At 35.8% G+C, this 21,891-nt stretch overlaps 1 protein-coding gene across 1 annotated transcript in view; it reads right to left on the reverse strand.

The window, feature by feature from the left end:
• Positions 1–21,891, reverse strand: part of LOC112052777 (titin) — a 44,337-nt gene that overhangs the window by 12,152 nt on the left and 10,294 nt on the right. The window contains exons 2-3 of the mRNA XM_024091999.2: positions 7,081–7,161; positions 396–437 (exon numbers count right to left, since the gene is read on the reverse strand). Coding sequence (XP_023947767.2) covers positions 396–437; positions 7,081–7,147 — 109 coding nt within the window. The 5' untranslated portion in view covers positions 7,148–7,161. The remainder of the gene's footprint in view (positions 1–395; positions 438–7,080; positions 7,162–21,891) is intronic.

Consider the following 21,891-nt stretch of genomic DNA (forward strand, 5'->3'; position numbering starts at 1 on the left):
AGGTATATTCGGTTATTTTTAATTGCCCAATGGTCCACTAAAAATTTTTTTGAATTTTTTAGGACAAAATATTTTTTTATATTTTTTTAAAAATGTGGCATTTGAAAACACATATAATCCAAAATTTTAACTTCTACCATCAACCCACATCTATTTAATAGCGATAATAGTAATTTAATAATTTTCTATGTTTCTTCCACTCATCAAATCCTCACAATACATAAGTTGCTATTTTTCTTTTCCCAAAAGAATCCCTACAAATAATTTACAGCTATACAACACGACCTTTGAAGTTTTATTTAAAATTATATATTTAACAATTTCACGATAGTTATGATCTAAATTGTTTCGTTTATTATCATAAAATTATTCAATTTATTCTATTGTTTACTTACCTTCATGTAACTCTAACGCAGTGTGGTTGGTAGCCGTCGGTGCTAGAAATAAATAAATTTTGATTTAACATCTATATCCATCAATCTATTCTTATAAAAAAACTGTAGCAACTGTAGAAGATATTTTGAAAATTTTTGTTTAAGGGCATTATATAATCAATACTGAAGCCAAAAATATTTTTTTTTCGATTTTTTGTCTGTCAGTGATTTTCTTGCCAGGGCATCACGCTGAAACTACTGAATGAATTCAAATGAAACTTGGCACGGTTTAAGAACATAATACGAAAAAGGTTATAGAATACTTTTTATTGCAAAAATAAAATAAGTAAGGGGTGAAATAGGGGTTGAAAGTTTGTATGGAATGGCCTTCGTTTTTAGCGTTACAGTATTAAAAATTATTCATAAATCATAAAAAAATACGAAATATAATGTAATTCAATTTTAAAAATTACATTGTTTTCCACGCGTACGAAGTCGCGGGCGTCCGCTAGTAAACAATATAATAGCAAAACTTCACAAAAATACTTAAGAGTCTTAATTCACGTTAATAAATCGATCGTTGATTTTTTAAGCTTCACAAAGCTTATTATGGTCATTAATAGTTAATAACTTTATAACTGCTGTCAGTAATTGTAGATACTTATACCTACTTTCTTATACTTAGATACTTTTATGTAATAAAATCTTTTTAAAAATTCATATTAAAAAATAAAGAGTTCATAAATAAAGCAAAAACCGAATCATAAAATTGCCTTGCCAATGTTTAGTGTATTATTAATTTAAGCTCTTGATCTTCTATTTCTTTAAGTTTTATTATGATTTTTGGCCAATGATGTTAAATACTGTTAGATGTGTTACTAGAGCATGAAAAATGAGGCGCTCATAAGAGGAAATTAATACACAATCAATGTTAGTTGTGGTCAGCAACGAACAATAATTTTTTTAAACAAATCATATGTACCTAAATATCGTCTACAATGTTGAGTTGTGTGTTCAGGAAGTGTTAAATATATATTTACATAAATAGAAAATGGAATTAAAGATAAAATTGTGCATTATTCGGATCACTTTTTGCGGTGATTTTGTAGGGACGTAATCTATTTATACTATAAAATTACCATTGTTTTTGGCACCGTCTTTAAACCGATCACACAGACTTGATAACACTTAAGTAGGTACGATGTGGTATCTTGATTTTTAATGTAACGAAATATAGTGTGAGTATTGATGTTTTTTTTGAAAAGAGTTTAGTTTTCCTGTTTCATTGTATTTAATATATTTTCTGGTAGAATTGCTTTTCTGTCAGAAAATTATACTCGTATAAGTCAAATCTGAAACCTGCGTTTTAACCCTTTCATAGAATAAGAAAAAATCATGACCAGTTACTAAATGACGAAGTTACGAGATAACTTACTCAAAGAAAAATACTCATCGAATCGTTATTGTTTACAGAACTGCAGAATGAATGAAAATTAAATACAGAATAAACAATATACTCGCGCGATTGCGCGGAAAAGTGTTTTCGCAGCTCGGCGTGAGGTGGAGTGAAGTGGCGAGTTGGACCACCATAAAGTTTTAGCTGGTATGAGGTCGACATAACTCGTAAAAACAGAGTCTATATTATTAAAGTAAGTAAATGAAGTGGATACAACAATGGAGCTGTCCGGTGTTTTTTCTAGTCTTGTAAATCTACACAAACTCCTCGCATAAATTACCCGCGGAGTTGTAAAAACTTGTTCCGAGAAAATTTTACTGCTGCTTTTATAGTCGGAATTATTAAGCGAGTTACAGCTGGACAGGATATTAGCTGCAAATCACCCGAGACCTGCGTACGGTCATCGTCTCAAGTCGTTATACATATCCGTTTTACTGCGTATAATTACTAAAGGCTGGTGGTGGGGCGACAAAGCTGTAATTAAAGTAACGGAGAGCGTCGTTAACGTCGGAACCGCGGCTTTGGCGTTGATTCGATCCGAGTGCATAAGTCATAACATCGGCTGGAGGTAATTCTCGGGTATAATCGATTTTCGGATATGAAACTGCAACTTGTAACGGTTACGACCCATTACTGTAGCAAACGTTAATAGTTGGTTTAAGTTAGAGATAGCGGAAAGCAATCTATCTATAATACGAGTAGGTATAGCTCTGTGTGGGCGCTAGTTTCAAATTCATCTATTAAACAGAGTTCATAATGCATGTACAATGGACATATTTCCATTCCATAGTTAAGTATGATTGGTTGAATAATTAAAACGTAAAAACAAAACTCATTTTCAATCGACTTGTGTCTTGTTTACAAGTTTGTAACCTCATTACTTCTTCTCTCTATTCTTTTTAAACAATTTGATTTGCCAAATCGGTTCAGTAGTTGTGTCGTTAGAGAGTAACAAACATCCAAACAAACATCCATACAAATTTTTTCGTTTATAATATTAGTAGGATGTATTTTGGTAAGGGTAAGCAGAAGCACTAAGTAATCGTTGAGGAGTGCGCGGGAGGTCCGGCGGCGCGCTGTGTATGCGCTCTCAGAGTTGGTCCACCTAACGGTCGCCAGGAATGTCGCCAGCCGCCGCTTTTTGCCCGTTCCGATTTTGATTATAATATTTTTTCCATTCTCTCGATTGTTATCAATATACGAGTAGCAACGCAGAGAATGGAATCACTTCCGGTTAACGGGGAAGTTTAATTTTCTATTCCAACACATTGATTGCTCTCCTTTTCATTTGCGACATTCTCTTTTTATGCGTTTTACGAGTTGAACACATCAAAAGAGGATGAAAAAAATTATAGAGGTTCTTTATTCGTTGTGGTGTTTATTTTTTAGTTGCAATATCTTGATTTTTTTTCAACAGGATGAAAAAATTTCAATAAAAATAAATAATGTGTAACATTATTTATTTTTATTAAACTGACTAATTTCGCTTATTCTTTCTATTTTTGTTGCTATTCTATTTTTTAAAACAAATTGTTGATTTTCATTTGTTTGTATTCCTTGGTAGATTACTGCCACGATTTTTGCCAGTATACATCTAAGATGGATTAGATATAGAATGTAGGTTATTTAAATAAAATTACTAAAAATTGAGATAGTATGATAAAATAAGGAACTTTGTATGAAAATTTTTGTTCTTTTAAAGTACGAGTTAACAATTAATGTACATAAATTTTAATTAAGTACTGTTAGCAAAAAAAATAACAATTAAAAATGCATATTAGGTGCTGGATCATCTGTTTTTATTTTTTAAGAAAAAGGTAATTTTAAGGTTAAGGATCAGAGATATCAACGCAGACGAAGTAGCAGGTGTCTAAATGTTTAAGTAACTATTTCATTGCTAAGTGTGAGGTTAAAAATGGCTTTGCACGAACAAAAAACAATTTATGCAAAGTCGTGCGCTTAGAAACATGGCTCGAAGCAATCGAAATGAGGAGGCAGCTTGAATTTAAAATTTGCACTACATTAATATGGATTGTTGTTTCAATGAATGAATGTCGTCGTGGTCGCCATGCGCGATGAAGTTCACACGGTGGACCTAAACATTGTAGGCCGCATTTGAATGTACTTCCTATGTATAACATAAATTCAGTACGAATTCTTTGAAGTAACCGTGCTGCGGGTACTAAATCTCGGACTAAAATAGCCTTATCTAATGCATTGCCTCAGGGAACAGTTATTCAGTTCGCGCAAACCACCCCGCTCAATTAGCTGGCACTGTTCACTGCCACGTGATCTGAGTTCTGTAACACACGCAATACAGTTTGTACCTTCGGCAGATTGACAAATGTTTATACATTTTCGCTTTCATAAAAATACCGTTCGCCAAATCTAGGAAATTATTCAAATTACATGTATTCTATAAAACGTTTTGCATGAATAATTTATTGCTGGAGCATTAACCTCTTAATCAGTTCCATCTAAAGCAGCCGCGTCTGAATTAGATAAATTAGATAATATTTACTTTGTATGGACCTTGGCCTGCTAGTGTGATTTATTTTATATTTTATAGGTCATTAACTCAGTGTGAACTTGATGTACGAATATGATGTTTTATATCTGATCGTGGATAAATCCGAAAGCTGAGCAGAACTTTAGTAGGTACATGATTTTCTCTGTACTAAAACACTGTTGCTGGTAAAATACTATACTTTTTCAGTATGATCATGGCAACATGGGACATGCCTAGTTACTTACACTCTTGATTTGGAACCTACGTCACCTCTTTTTAGTAAAGGTCTGCGTATAACAAGTGGAATTTCAAAGCAAATCCTCTCATCAGGGGTTGCCTGGTAGAGATTGCTTATATCAATAAGGCCGTCTTTGCATGCTAAGTTTAAATTATTCATTTGTAATGCTTTTTATTATTTTTGTATTTTTGTGTGCAATTAAATCAATGAGTTGTAAAAGATTATGGACTAAATTGCATCAGTAGGTACTAACTGAAAGTACTAATAATAATTATCTTATTAGTTTTTGTCGGTGACATCGATCGTGTTAGTTCAATTTAAAGCCAAACGAGCGTATAAATTCTTTTTTATGCCTCTTTTTTGGACAAAATGTACATTTGGTTTGTTTATTTCATTTTCGTATTTATAATGCTGACATTGATTCAGGATTGGGGGCGTCATTCAGTTGTAGCATTTTTAGTAAAATTCTAAATGGCGCTGTTCAGATTAAAAACTCAACATGACGCTGCTCAGGCGATTTTTATTTGTGTGCGGAGGTGGCGCGCAGCGTATTCAGAGGTACGATTTTTAGTAAAATGGTGCTGCTTGGAATTAGGAATTTTATTTTTAGTAAAATCCAACATCTGAACAGTGTTGTAGGATCTTTAAGAAAAATCCAACATCTGAATGGCACTGATAATTTACTAATTTTAAATATGCTCAGCTCGTGCGGCGGCGGCGCGGGCGCAGGCGACGACGGTATCGCGCACGGACATCTCGGGAATAGGTGGACCGATTCTAGGTCACCAGACAACACAACGGTTCTACCTGTTCTCCTTCAGAATTAAATGGATTGTGAATATTGAATCAAATAAATGATTTACGACATTCGCGAAAGCCAACGGCTGATTTATACGGGTTTCCTAGTTCTGTGCACCATATCTCGAGTTCTAAACGGTTGGTATTATTTACATGTGACCGCCCGCGTGGCGCATTGGTTAGAGACCCTGCTTTCTGCATCCATGGCCGTGGGTTCGATTCCCACAACTGGAAAATATTTGTGTGATGAGCATTGGGTATTTATACATTGTATAAGTATTTATATGTAATGTATGTATTTATCTAACATAAAATCAGCTATCTTAGTACCTACAGAACATAAAGCGTTAGGTTACCTATCAAGGCCTTATTAATTCCGTGTTAGTACCCATAGCGCAGGCTATGCTTGTGCTTGTGCGCTTACTTTGAAAATAGATAGTGATGTTATTTGTTATTGTTTACGTATACGTTTATATATTTATAAACTTATCTAAGATTGTATGTTGGATTCCAAGATTTCTTAAAGAAAACTAAGCTACAATATAAAGAGCATTGGGTTACAAAAGCTTCGTGTTTTAGGAACTTCAAAAAAGCTCTATTTACAAATCAATATAAACGAATACATTGATATATCAATATGATATAATATTTAAATGTATACTTAGCGGTAATCAGAATGTTACTTGTATATTGTCGTATTTAAATGTATTAAGATTCTGAAAACGCGTTATATTTAATTTGCAGACATCAATTTTTCACATTCTGCGGACGAGCGCGTGTATAAACAAGCTCCTCTGGAACCGGTATCAACATTTTTATTCATTTAACAGTTATGCATTCTCTCGTAACGAATGAATACAGTTTTAATGCGGATTATTATAATTTATGTAATAAATCGGAATTCGATATAAATACTCCGTTAGAAAATATAAATGTGATAAGCGGTATATTCGGTAGAAACCTGTTAATGTTACAAATATTACACGTTCGAATTTACGATGGCAGGCAAAAATATATAAATCATCACTGGCTTTTGTATTTGAATTGATTTATTACAAATTTATCTTTGTATAGCGATAAATAAACAAAATTGGGATCGTGGATTACAAAGGATTTCAAAATATGAACTTTTTACATGAATAGGTATAAATCAGAATTATGAATGATATTTCTATGAAAAGTTTAATATCAAACGTGAAATAATAACGAAACGATGAATCATAATCTCTCTTTTAGGAGTTTGACAGAGAATATGTTTTTTTTCTTCATTTAATTAACATTTAGTGACGTAGTATAATTAGATAGTACGAGTAGACCGCCAAAAGCCCGTGACTTCGTTCATAGCGTACTTAGCGTTTGATGTGAACAAAAACTTTAACTTCAGACATTATAGCTTCCTATAGCTAAGAGGAAGAAGAGGAACCTCTCTGATGTAGTTGAAAATGCCTTGGTTTACTAAATAGGTCCTCGGGTCGATTCCAATCAAGGGCCTTTTTTTATTCACATCCTGTTCCAGGCACGGATCATTTCATTTCAAGTCTGGTTATCACTCAATGTGATGGCAATGTAGTATCACCGAGCAATTTAGCGTTGCGTTACGATTACCTAGGAAACTGTATCGTCACTTACCATCAAGAGAGATTGGGATTAAACTTTTTTTTTTAATTTCCTATGTGTTTAAATAATAAAAAGATGTTGTATGTACCTGCTGCAGAGCACGCGATGCAAGCGGCAAGCGCAAGCAGCGCCGCTGCCGCGCGCCTCTGATCCATCTGCCGCCTGCCGTCTGAAACAATATCATCATTCATCATTAGCTGGCTGTTGAGTACGAGTCTCCTCTCAGAATGAGAGGGGTTAGGCCTACAGTCCACCACGCTGGCTCAATGCGGATTGGCAGACTTCACACATCCTAGAGAATTGGGAAAATTCTCAGGTGTGCAGGTTTTTTCACAATGTTTTCCTTCACCGAAACAATATACATACACTTATCTAAAACCAAGTGTTCAATATATTATTACATAAATGAAGCAATCTAAGGGTTCATTTACACGAGCAGCAACTGCTACCGACGACGGCAGTGGCAACTTGCTGCTCGTGTAAATGAACCCTTAGTCAGTGCCGAATTGATCCAGAGTAAGACTTTTGGCAAATTTGAATGGGGGAACATGGGGTCCCCATGTTGAAATATGTTTTTAAATATATATATTTAGTTTCGTAAATAAAACATTTAAACTAAACTACTAAGTAAATTTAAATAAAAGTAGGCACAATTTGAGACCATAATACGAAGTAGGTAATAGGACACTTTTTGTTGCGAAAATAAAATCAAATGGGGGTAAAATAGGAGTTGAAAGATTGTAATATGTAATACCAGAATAATACTCAAAATAATATCAAAATTCTACCCCGTTCATGTTTTGAGTTAGATATATTGTAAAATTGTAGTATAATATACTATAATGTTAGATGATACTAGATGATTATTAATATTATTTATAAATATAAATAGAAGAGGGGGAAATAGTGGTTGAAAGTTTACAGCGAGTTTCACGCAGACGAAGTTGCAGACGTTCGCTAGCAATAGGAACTATAGTAAGAAAAAAATTACATCTAACATTATTATTGTTTAGTAGATACAGAAATCTGCCAGACAACTTTATTAAAAAAACACGAGGACAAAAACAAAACACATGTGTACTGAACCCTAAGAGTACCAAGAAACTGTTAATCGTATTCTGACACACATTTGACCAGTTATGGTTATTCTTTGGAAATATTATTTAACGATTGATGCTGTTAGTATCCTTGTAATACGGGTACTATAAATTATACATATGGTGGTATCCCGTTACATTTATAGCCTTATATTCAAATAGGATTTACCTGTTAGTTACGATGCTGTAAATTGAGCTTATGGTTATTACAAATCGTAATTTAAAGTTTTTGTACTCAATGCACCGTCTTATTACGATCGTAAAATATGTTTAGAATATCCTGGGAATCTATTTGAGAATGCGGGAAGATAAAATTTATGATTATATAGCATTCTCTCTTTTCTCTAAGTAATTGTATATTTTTATATGTCATTTTATTATAATCAAATCACTCGTTTTGTAAATTAACAAAAAAACGTACGGTAGGCACCGTGGTTTGGACCAAGGTATTTCTGCTACGTATCAGTTGAGAAAGGTCAAGACCCTTAATCATCTTAGTCTCGTCATGTCAGTCCTTTATCGGGCATCTTTAAAGTTTGCGGCGAAGGTTGAGAACAGAGCGAAGTATTCGGCGACTTGATTTCTCATAATATCCCGTAGGAAAAAATACCCTTCAGGCCTAGAGCCACCTTTATTCAAACTCTATGGTATCTTAGGGTTTATTTACACGACTGCAGTCGGCGACGTCTCGGCGGCAGTCGATGGCGGTCGCCGAATGCAGTCGATTGTCGTTGACTGCCGTCGACTGCTACCGAATGCAATCGACTGCAGTCGTCGGAAGCAGTTGCCAGCTGCCGTTGGCAACGTGCTGCTCGTGTAAATGAACCCTAAATGTACTCTCCTAAGCCATGTCTGTGGGCTTTTATAAAATACTTAAAGATCTGGCCATTCAAGCTTCTGTTCTATTAGTAATGTACTAGTATATAAATAAATAAGCCGTGTATATATTTTCCGCTCACTTTGCCCTAATTTACTCTCCCAGCAGTCTCATAAATGTTGCAAGGAACATTATTTTCGCAAGTAGCTATACTACACAGTGGCACGGGCCGCTCTACGAAGTGAACTTATTAAGCTCACTTGCGACGGAAAACAAAATGTGCTTCGAGTGAAGTTTAAGTGGGCGAAGTTTTTGTTGTTTTAATAAGAGCTGGTACATTACACGGGGGTCGGTAAGAATACTTGAGAGTTCTTCGTTGACGGTGTTTATGGTTAGACGTAATAAATAGATGTGGAGCGGGACTCGGGAGGTAGGGGCGACATTTCGAGAGTGGGAATATGTGTCGTGGAGCAAGCGGAGTGTAGGCGAGGGGAGGCTGTGCGTGTGTGTGCAACCCGCACGCACACACAGCCGACAATGAGATGTTTATATAAACACCGGATACGCGCATTGATCTTTATTGTTAAAGCGTCCAACTTCTTATTTTCATTAATCATCACTTGGGGTAAATGCAGGACATACTCGTACGTACATCAAAACACGAGACGTTTGAAACACAAAACTAATGTACTGAGGGCCAGCGATAGCTAGACATTTTATGAAAGCTCAAAGTTTGCCTGAGGACATGCTTACTCAATCGTAACTTCCTGAGTTAAGCTTAAGTTTACATTGTTGAAGGAGTTCCTATAGCCAAGTTTCGACTCTATAATTACGCTAGATTCAACGTATCATAATATCATTGCTTGATTACAAACATACGCAAGTATATCTATCGAAAGTCAAAAGAGGTTCTTTATCCAATATTTAACCTACACGTACGCTAACAAAGTAAGTGAGTTAAATAAATGTTTGTAATAACGACAGATATTCCCGTTGGTACCCAACAGGAAAAAGAAAATACAGCCTTAGGGCGGGAAATAAATTATATTGTAACAATATTGAACAAAAACATTTGGTAATAAGGTACGAATGCTGTGCTTGTTATGTGGGTCAGTATATTGTTAAGTAAGTATATTTTTGTAATCATAAGACTCACTGATGGACTAAACATATAGTATATATAATGGTAAGTCATTGAAACACTTCAAAGGACGTTCAAGGAAACTTCGTACAAAGTGCTGCCTTCTATTCATTAACCTGAGGCGTAGGTGTTAAGCCTCATATGACATTAATTACACCTACCATGTCTAAGCAACCATATATCATATATCTGAACAACATATACAAGAATATAGCTAAGCCGTTTAGCAGACATGGCGGTAGTACTGAGCCCGATGAACATATCACAAGCTCTACTAAACTTTGCCTTCCCATCACTAAAATATGTTCTTAATTTAGGAACGTTATTTTTTTGCTAATACCAACTTAGCATAACTTAGTATTTCAAAACTATGGAAATATAGTTTAAGTTATTAAGCTTTGTGAGACGCTTAAATAAAAATGGTAGTGGACAGGCCATTTTATTTTTTATTCATTTATATATTATTGCACAAAAGAAAAACAACGAACCACGAAAATAGAAGGAAACATAGTAAACAAGTATGCAAAGGCGGTCTTATTGCTTATAGCAATATCTGACAAACTTTGGATAAAGGAATAAATGTATTAAAATGCGATAGTGCAAAAAAATAACAAAATGTATAGAAGGCCATGTATATATAGCAAGGATAAGTGACGATTGTTGGACAACAAGAGTGACATCGTGGTCAGGTGGGTTAGAGGCGAGTAGGCTGACCACTTGGTAGGTGGTCGGACTACATTGCAAAAATCGCTGGCAAGACGTGGTAAACTAGCCAAAACTTGCCAAAGATGATCCCGTATTTAAAGACGCCTTCACCCTTACCTAGAGGGGTCCTTGTGATACCATTATAACTTTTTTCTTATAAATATTGTAAAATGTATTTTTGTAAATAGAGAAATAAAAGGCATTTTATTTATTACGCTTTATTCCCAAACAGTATACCTTTGAAGTTATCTCCGAGAACTAGGCAGTAAACATGCGAGCTTATAGAATCATGAAGTTATGATAAGTATTACAAATGCACGTTATAGTCGGTTGCGCAGTTACTCGCACTCTGCAAGCACCTAACTTGTATTTATGGCTCGTACTTCAAGAGTCAATAACTACGGGCAAATTATTGTTACTCCAGCCCCGTAGGAATAATCCGAGACTTGCCGTGGGAAAGCATCTCTTTATTTATGCTATGTAACTACATATATATGTACGTATGATGCTGTTATGGCTAACAAGAGAATTAGCACTCGTGATTTTCTTTGCGCATATCTATAGTTATAACAGTTTGATATTGTTTTATCAAATCTATCCAGTATTATAAATGGAACAGTTTAGCTGGATGGACATTTCTTACTCAATCATTGTCGACGGTAAGTAACGTTACAATTTTAAATACTTTGCAAATGAAATGCAGCTTTAATTGTAATTGTGTATTCTATTTAAATAAAAAGTGTTGTAAATCTTTATGAAAATGTTTTTGAAATGTGAAGTGAAGATGATTTTGTGTTTTCTTTTTCAAGATTATTAAATTATCGCTGACGCGATTTTGATTACTTGAAACTTAAAAATATATACTTAGTTATCAGATTAGAATATAATATTTTATGCAATAAATAGTGGTTCTGTATTTTTTTTATTTTTATTCCAATTGGTTCCAAGGGAATAAATTTCAAATGTACTCACTTAAATATCTAGGTACAATCACATTTCAAATACGAGGATAAGTGATTTGAAATCTTACAAATTGTGCAAAAGCGATTTTCCTTAAGAAACCGTTCCGAGTTAACTCAATTTAAGTTCATCTTAGATAAATAGAACCTCGTTCTATTCGCAGATAGGGGGTCCCTCCGTCTAGACGCTCTTCGCAAGTCACCTTGAGGGAGAGGGAGAGGGCGCGGCTGATACTATCTATTTATTTGGTTTAGTTGAAGTGCGAGAGTTCCGGACGTTAACAAGTTCACGTATTGACATGCCAAAACCATTGAATCCATTTCATATATTTTTTTATTAAAAAAATATAGCAAAGATAGACTGCGATGTTTACAAGATTTATTAGTCCATTCTAGTGAAAGGCGCTTGATGGGATTTCGTGATAACAGGCTTTTAAAGTTGGAAACACCGCTTCTTTTAATGTGCCCATACAATGGGGGCCCACTTCCCATGCTTAATTTGGCATACCGTTTTGTGTAACAATGCTACAAAATGGGTATACAGTTAATTTTATATGTAAATAAAAATAACGTATTAAGAAATTAACCTTAAAGCGAGTCACTGTTTTTGCGTATTTGCAAAAGTTGTTAATAAAATTGTTTAACTGTACTTCGCGAGAGATTTTAATAAGCACCTACAGGCTACATGACATAACATCACTTTTTTTCTGTAGCATGAGAATTACACGCGATATTGTACTGTGTTACAGACTATAGCGGTGTAATGGCGTTTTTTAAATGGGCCCATTAACAGTAAAAGTCGATTGGTTGCGATCGGGAGGGCATTGGGCGATCGGGTCGGGCGCCTGGGTCGCCGGCCCCGACGTTGCCCAACACATAATTTGGGAACACTGCAACCGCAGCGAGCATTGACACCGATTTCGGACATGAACATCTGCTCTAATATACAAGGTGAGCAATATTCTTCATTTATGAATAAGCCTTTCTTCCGTATTCTAGTAAGTTAGTGTAAAGTTGATTGTTGATTCGTGAAGCCCTTTTATAGCTACCTAGTGGTAGCACTAGCGGACGCCCGCGACTTCATCCGCGAAAAATCGGTGAAAACTTTTGTGGTTTGCAAATTAGTAAATATTTTTTTAGAACAAATTTGGTTAGTATAAAACAAAAAATATATAAATATAATATAAAATTAAAAGATAGACATATACTGTCCGGGGACTTTTTTTAGAACTTTTAAAGCGGCACAATTCTGTCATACATGATATTTGCAAAACTTTAACCGTTTACGCAGCGCACGCAGCGTAAGCTCTCAATAGGAAAATGAGATTAGCGCAAACAAACAAACTCTTCAGCTTTATAATATTAGTATAGATTAGGTACTATAAATTAAATAAAAAATAAAACAATTACATTAAATTTACTACCAATTACGAAATAGCTACAGAAAACAAAGAAGATACGAAAAGCTTTTTGCTAAGTGGAGCATCGCCGGCATAAATAAATGCAGATAAATCGCCGGTTCTGTCTTACAATCTCTTTATACTCATAGTATAATAACGTGGTCTACAATGACCAGTATCAAAAGGTCTAATTACCAAATCGTTTGGTTCAAAACGTCTAGGTCCATGGTCCATTCAATCCTGGCTCAAAATCCTGACCAACACAGTTAGTCAAAATTCATTTATTTCAATTAGGTTAGTTTAAAAGCACTTTTGAAACGTCAGGTAATAATAATTAGTCGAAAACTTAAAATTAAACATACGAGGGTTCCAAATGCGCCTTGGTCTGGGTATAAATGTATGACGTTGTATAAATGTTCCCACCCATAGCTACATAAGATTATTGTCAATATGCTTAAGTCTAACATACTCACTGCAAACTAGAATGCTCGACTTAGATAAAATATTGTCTGGATACGACTAATAAATAATATTGTCAACACATAAATATTGTCAAAATGGTGTTCGTAACTATATTAAAGCTTTATATCCTTAGGGAATATGACGTATAAAACCTTAACCCTACTTTATCAACAACGTTATTGCGTGTGTGGGGCCTTACCCTACTTAATTGACAATAATAACGTGTGTGTGCGGCTAGCTTTAGATAATAAAGTCGCTTAAATATTGGAGATCGATCAGCGAGGTGTCACATTGTAAGGCAGCGGGCGTGTGAGGCGCTACGCTCAGACATCCGCGCTGCCGTTCGCACAATGCACTCACGTACCGCGTCGCGATTATCAGCCGCCGTAAATTACACCGATTAGCATAGCAGTCGTGGACTTGGCGACGTTGTTATTAGATTCGGAATTCGGATACACGAACTACATCGTTATTAGAAGGTAATTGTCGCTAAAGTGTAGCGGTCGATTAACGGCAACGCGGTCACATGTGCATACTAAGTGTTTATGTACCACTTACGCGGTGGAAACTACGATCTGCGATGTACCATACATTGTAATTGTGCACGGCGCCTAACTTTGATTAAATACCCGTATTCAGCGCACCCAATTAATATAATCGTTTTATAATCACTATTATATTAATTACAATAATAGCATAATTGATGTCTAATGCAAATTGTTGTAATTAGTCATTACTAAGAGATATTTTTTTCTTATAAATTGCGTCATCGTCATTTATTACTGGCATCTTATATAAAAGTTATGTTATAAACAAACAACAAAGCACTAGGGTACATTATTACTACATTGTTGCGTACAATAAGTATGTAGGGCAGTCGTGTGGAAGTAAATCCACGCGACAGGGTCTGTGTCTCTTAGGGAAATGGGTAGGAAGAAAAAGCAAATATTTGTTTCCCTCGCGACGCATTCGCAGTTCGTCGACCCGTGCAAATTTTGTGTCAGAAGATACCTACAATGAAAACTATCTAGAGTAACACACGGAGTAACAGTTGTTGGGTTTTTTAAGCATTTTGTATATTTTATCAATGACAGACATCTAACTGTTGGTTTACGAACATAACATGAACTTATCTAGCGGAAATACGAGTATGGGGCTTGTTTTAGTGCTTTTTAAGCTATACTAGAAGTAGATAAAATGCTTAACGCTACGCCTGAGGCGGTCATACGAAAATATTATACATTTGAGTTAGTATAGATAAGTGACTACTAGTACTATGGTAGTAGTAGAAGCATTAGCATTTGTTAACGCAATTATTTTAGTTTCATTAACTAAAAACTTCAGCACGCGTGCGCGTTTGAAAGCTCGGGTCCGCACATGCCTTGTTTGCCTCAAGGATCGGCCCCTGCCTCGTGCTAATAGCCTAAAATCCTGTTTCAAAACCGATTCGTTATAGTTAGTATTGTAAATGTCTCACGCTCCACATCGTGTGGAAGGTATGCGAAGGCAACGGGAGCGGCTGCGGCGGCCGAGTGGCGCTCCGCCGCCACACGTATCGCTACGTAGTCCGAATAATTTAGGTAAATCCGCGCTAGACGTCTCACCACCGTTACTCTGCCTTAACATTCCGCTCAGATATTCTTACGAATTATCTTATTTGCACATTATTCCGCGATCTCTCATTTATCTGTAAAACGATTATATACTTTAACGGAATTGGTCCGTGCATTAAAATTTCGCACGCATCGTGACAAGAATTCCTCTGATCGGGAATTAGCATTGACGATGACATCAGGATTTGTATTTTATGAGCTCATCGTGAACCTGACATATTTTCTCCTAAACAGTACTGGTACGGTAGATACGTGGAAAACATTTGTCGCCAAACACTATCTTGAATAATTGTGCGTTTATGTAATAAAAAATATCACATTGAATGTAAGAATTAAAAATGTACGAATTTATATCTATTTCTGTTATTAGTTTTTAATTTATTTTGTTATTTTATAATCTTAGTATGATTTACAAACATCGAGACAATCTCAATTTTTTAAGTATTAATTAGTTAATATTGATCTTATTTACCCGAATGTCTCATGAAAATTAATATATTGAAACCTGTTAACTACATTGTATTTTTAGCTCTAAACAGGTATCTAGATAAGTGAAAAAAACCCGATTTAATTAATAACTACAATTTAGTTGGAAAATTTAAATTATATTTTCGATACACCTAAATGAAAAACAATATATAAAAGTGTTACAGTTGAGCGGCAGCTTAGAGCCCCCGCTCACTTACAACTTTTAGTTGGCCAACTTAGTCGGCCGATTAGAGAACAGGTATATCGATGTATGACAGCCCGCACATCTGTCCAACTAAATCACGCACAATTAAAAAGTCGGCCAACTAAAAATTGTCAGTGAGCGGCCACCCTTAAAGCTCGCGAGCTGCGCCGCGCGCCGGTAAGCGCAGTGTGGCGATAGAGTGACGTCGGTGTGAGTGCTGTTGCTAGGCTTTGCATTCGCGATTGTTGCGGCAGGCTCACACGGTGAGCGTTGCCCCGTGCCCCGAGCCCCGCGCCACCCAGGCACCGGCGGGGACTGACTCCTCTCACGACCCATTATGTTGCATAATAACATATACATAATTAAACAATCTCACGTATTCTCAATAATAATATACTGAGCGTAAAGTAACGGCGGTTTTTACAAAGTATTCTCCCTGCGCATGAGCTGAGCGTGATTTGGTTTCTCAATGAAAATGTCGTAAACTTTAAATCCTCCGAGAATCGTCGGTTCTTAACCACCCCTCTGTAGCAATTAGATAGTTACCGTGCCACCCTCACACTTTCCCGTCCTTTGGGATACGAAAGTTCTTTGATAGTTGTTATTACAACGCTCGCTGACCCTCTCTGACCCAGCTCTCATGCACCCCTCTATAGTCTACTGGTCCATGTACTCTATAAAGGTGACCTTTATAGAGTACATGGACCCTATAAAGCTGATAGCTGATACCCTTTTGTCCGTTATCTAATAATGGTCTACAGTTTCGTGCGCGACCGCTGGAAGTGAGAGATTTATTATTTGCGTGAATAGTTAGCTCCATCAGGAAGTGAATGCGCTCACAGTGATGCCCATTGACTGGCATTCGCAGCTATGTACTAATGCTTCGTGTCGAACAGTGTTTACGAGCGCCTAGCCGATAACTAACCGGCCGGCCAGTCATTACCGGCCATATCTCCTATGTAAGGAATGAATGGCGAGCTCTAACAAACGAATGTCAGAACCGAGCTTTAAACGGCCGAGCGCGGGCACGTAGGAGACTCGACTTCACAAGTATTTTCCGTTAACCGTTTTATTACCTCAAACATGACTTACACGTAGAACTACATAACTGAAGTTTAAATACATTGAACTTTCTATTGGTTCTGGAGCCTGTGGATGTATTTGTTCAGGATTAAATTCCGAGCGGCGCGCGCGTTGAACCAATAACGTTTTAAAGTAAAGCATCGCAAAGTTACATTGTGGAAATGAAAACGTTGCAAAAACACGAAGCTATCAGAAATGTTTTAAAATTGATTTCGCATTAAAAATAACAAAATTTTCTTGCTTACCTGACCGTAACAGAAAAAAACAATGGGCTGTAAAAGCTAAGTTTTTTGCATAAAACTGCTTTAAGTTCAAGAAACTGGTTCTAGCGCAAAAACGATAAAGCGACTAGACATGAAATATTTATACGATGCATTATCATATTACACGGGAATCGTGGTCATAACTTTGAAAATTATGCACTTCGTTTTCACTAAGAAACCGCACTAGTAAAAAACGTTAAACAAAACCTACATAGCTCGTAGACAAGGGAGATTTTAACTCTTACTGCGAAGCCTATAGCTTGTATCGGGGTTCGCAGCCGACATGAGGTAATTACTATTGGGTAATATTACTTCGATACACCCCACAGCCGTCATTATCAAGGAATGCGCTTACGAGCTTTATAGCCAGGTTATGTACTATAAAAACTGCTTTTAATTAGCAATTTCGAAAAGTAAGATAGTCATTAAATTTTTGCTGTATTCTAGTGTTTTATTAGACTACATGTAGACAGTTTAATCAGCGTCATAGAATAATGTACGATTTATAGAGTTTGCTGACTTTGACTGTTAAACTAATAATATGGCTTGTATGTTACCGTTAAATACGTTAGTTAACAATATCTACCGTCATCGTGAACTGAAAATACTGATTACAATTTAACAATTTTTCAGTATATTATAATCTGTCGGAAGTGAAACCGGTAAATTGCAATCTTTAAACGTCAACTGTCCTAACTTGCCTCTGATTATGGTTATATATTGTATGATTTTAAATTAAAAATATAAAACTCATTAGCGTTATGAAGTAATGAACAAGATAAACGGAGTCGTTAGACAACGCAAAATCCTATCAATTTTCTCCGCAGACAATCTTGAAACCTATCGTATCATCTTTACCGCTATCTAGGTCTGATCTTGACAAATTATTTTGAGCCCACCACGGCCGGGGTCAAGCTGTGCGTGCAACACCGACCCACATTTGAAGGATTACAAGTAGCTGCCGAGAAAATTTACCGCTAACATTGCCATATAAGCTGTATGAATTTTAGGTCGCTACAAGTATAGTGTGCTCTTACGCCGACATCTGCGCAAATATTGATTTAGTAAGTTGGGCGACAATAGCCCCGCTCGCTGCGCCCGCGCAGCTTTGTGATCGTGAGGGCCATCGACGACGCGTCAACATCGACTTTCTTTCTATTGCTCATAGCCGAATCAACCGGTGAATGTTAGTTGCGAGTCGCGGCCTACACATATTGAGGATAGAGAAATATTTACATTTGCTTCACAGTTCTCGATGTCCCATTTTAACAACGCAAAGCTTAGGAATGTTAATTAATGCAAGTAATTTTGGTTCGTAGCTAAAGTATTGACATAGTTTACGGAAATAACTCAATCGCGTCTGAAACAATTTGAAAGATAATGTTAAAATTTTCAGCTCTAACCATCTAACAAAGGGCTAGAATTACCTTCATTTATCTCGATCTATAATGTTTTATCTTAGTATAGGAAAAGGTATATGATAATATTATAGGTACATAAATAAAAATGCCAAGATGACGATCATATTTTAGTAAAGAGTATAAGTATCTAAATAATAAATTCAAGTACACTTAAATGTAGATAGTAAACAGGAAAGCAATAATTCAATAAAGATTACAACGTTGAGAAACATTTGACCCCGTAACGAAAGTACCGAAATGTTTCGTTCTTCGTAGCATTATTTCGAGTCATGTTGAGTTTAATATCCAATAATCATAAAAAGAGGGCCTGGGACCGGAAATTAGCTTGTTTTACTTATACTCGCTTTATGCAACAAGACGTATTAAAGGCGGTTTTGTACCGTTATGAAGATGCCAGTTTGAGCCATTTACCGCATCGGAACGTGAGTGTAATATGCACATTTAGGAAGCTAATTTGTGACAAAATGTTATTAAAGTAAAGTACACATTACACATAATATAAATGTTTGTCTTTAATAATAAAAATATTACTTTTCGTCTCGGACAAGCTTTTAAAAAATAAAAAGGAAATTCGAGTGGCAAGTGAACTTAAAGTTAGAAAACAATGAAACACGGGAGTACGTATCGATAAATATTAAAATTTCAGTTTATTTTGTGGTAAACTTAAAGAAAATTTTAAAACAATCAAGTCATCGTCCAGTGTCTATCTATCTATCTATCTATCTATCTATCTTTAAGAATGACACCAGTCTATAGATATACTCGTAGGTGTTATTCATATGGTGACAGTAGGCACCTGATGATTTTCTTATAGCAGTATCGTCGTAGTGAGATTAAAAGTTGTGTGGTGCAGTCGACTGCAAAGTAATATTTTGCGAATCTCCCGATTCTATTTCAACGTTACTCTTGGAAGTTAAAATCCCTGCATTTTCGCTACTTCATTACACGCAAACGCAGCGAACAATAATTTTGCAGTCTTGCGTAACATATAACTCGTATGTTATTATATAAATAATATCCCATGGTGTTAAAAGTCACATACGGTCATGGTACCATAATTGTTGACATGAAATTAGGGCATAGTCAATAAAATGTTTACAAAGCGAACAATATTATTATCGCATTCGTAACCTAAGGCATTAGACGCTCAAATCGATTTGGATCCATGAATTAGATAAGGCACCGCGGCACTCTTATCGTGGTATAGGTTGTCCGCCTGTATATGAAATTGATTTTATTCCGAAGACATTGCAAGACAAGTTGCCATCGAAATGTAAGATCAATATACGTATACGTCGTGATCACGTATAAAAGATCTGAAATGAGGATAAAGTTGTGTTAATGTCTTTATGTCCATTATTTAAGAGTGCTAGCGTGCGTCCAGGGCACAGACTCGCTGTGTGTACCGTTACATAGATTTGTGCTTTGATTAAACAAACGCAATGGTCATTAATTTTCTTAAACAAATTAAAGGTTCTTAGAAACATTTCCGATAAGCTGTAATTAAGCGGATAGTTACTTAAATAGCGTTAAAATAACGACGCGATTTTAATTATAAGTAATAACAAGTATAGGTATATGCTTTGTTTTGTCATCTTAATAATAGCGTACGCCCGCGACTTTGTCCTCCCTTAGACCTCTTTAATCCAGCCCTTACAGTAGTAGTATCGCTGTAAAAATGGAGTAACTTCTCCCGTTTTAAGCGTGATGAAAAGTATACTATAACTTGCTCAGGAGTGTGAAGAATAATTGTATCTTTGAAATCCGTTGAGAAGTTTTTGTTTCTATAACGAACACACAGACAGACAGACAAAAATTTTACTGATTGCGTTTTTGGAATCAGTATCGATCACTAATCACCCCCTGATAGTTATTTTGAAAATATATTTCATGTACAGAATTGACCTCTCTACAGATTTATTATAAGTATAGATGAGCTAACTTTTAATTTAATTTTTTTTTGATTAGCTTAATCATGCACTGAGTCATCCTGAAAACAAATTAAGTTAAGGAAACGTTAATAATTGCGTCATTTCTAAATATATCAAAATACCATAATCGGAGGTGTTTTTCTATGTTTTTTGAACAGTCGTGATTAGCTCCAGCATCAAAACACTAAACGAACAATATGCTTGTAAATATCGTTATTACCGTCGAAAAAAACAGCTATAAAAACGCTTGTATATTCTCTCAAGGTAAAGATGTGAAACGCATAGATTTAAAAGCAATTCAGGGATACGCCTCAAACAGGGAAGTATCTGTTGTAAATTCATACACAGATATAAGTGCTCAACCTACGGATACTGCTATGGCTTAGATTGATGTAATAAATCTGCATACAGCTCCTATCAGGAATAGATTGCTTTTAGGAAGCGTCGACGGCATGGTATAAATCAACCCTAATGAGTCCTATCTTACCTATATATTAACTTTTTCACATACTCGTATGTATTTGGTTGATAATATAACAAGATATATAAAGCCTAGTTTGTTAATAAAAAAACAGCATATTTTTGATTTTCAATTGGAATCAAAATACTGATTAATGAATACTATAACAGAAGCTCCGCAGTTTTGTCCGCCTAGTTTCCGTTTCCGTGTTAATATGGTGATAAATTATGGCCTATGGCATTCACAAATAAAGTTGTTTTCTATTGGTAAAAGAATTTTCAAAATCAGTCTGGCTACAAAGATCCCTAAATGTACCCTCTAGATTACCTATTCTACAACATCAGATATTTACAAACTCCACTCCACAAATGGAAATTTAAAAACTATTGAAAACACCCCTTTAAATCGGGAATGAAATACAAAAGTCCAACGGAACCTTTATGTAAATACATGGTTCATTTCCGTACAACGAATACAGGAATGATAAGTTTGAGTATAATATGCTCTTCAGTAAAGTGGTCGTTAGTCGTTAGTCGTCAGCGCGTGAATTGTGAGACGTCGCTGGTGGCGGAGGCGCAGGCGAGCCGCGAGGTGCAAGCTCATCCTCTCGTAGGACAATGACATCGCGCGTTCCGCACGATAAAACAACCTGCGCCTGTAGCCAAGTGGCACGTCTTTCTACAAACGCTTACGCTTCGAAAACTAGAAAAATTTATGGGAATGACAGATCCTATCGACAACTTGATCACGTGACCTGTCGATAGCAAATGCGATTCTCATACATTTTTCTAGTTTTCGAAACGTTAGCGTTTGCAGAAAGAGAATAGACGTGCCTTGGCTACAGGCCTTGGACATTACGTACCGAGCCTTTTAT

The sequence above is a fragment of the Bicyclus anynana genome, chromosome 5, assembly GCF_947172395.1.
Source record: "Bicyclus anynana chromosome 5, ilBicAnyn1.1, whole genome shotgun sequence".
In the NCBI taxonomy this organism is placed as follows: domain Eukaryota; kingdom Metazoa; phylum Arthropoda; class Insecta; order Lepidoptera; family Nymphalidae; genus Bicyclus; species Bicyclus anynana.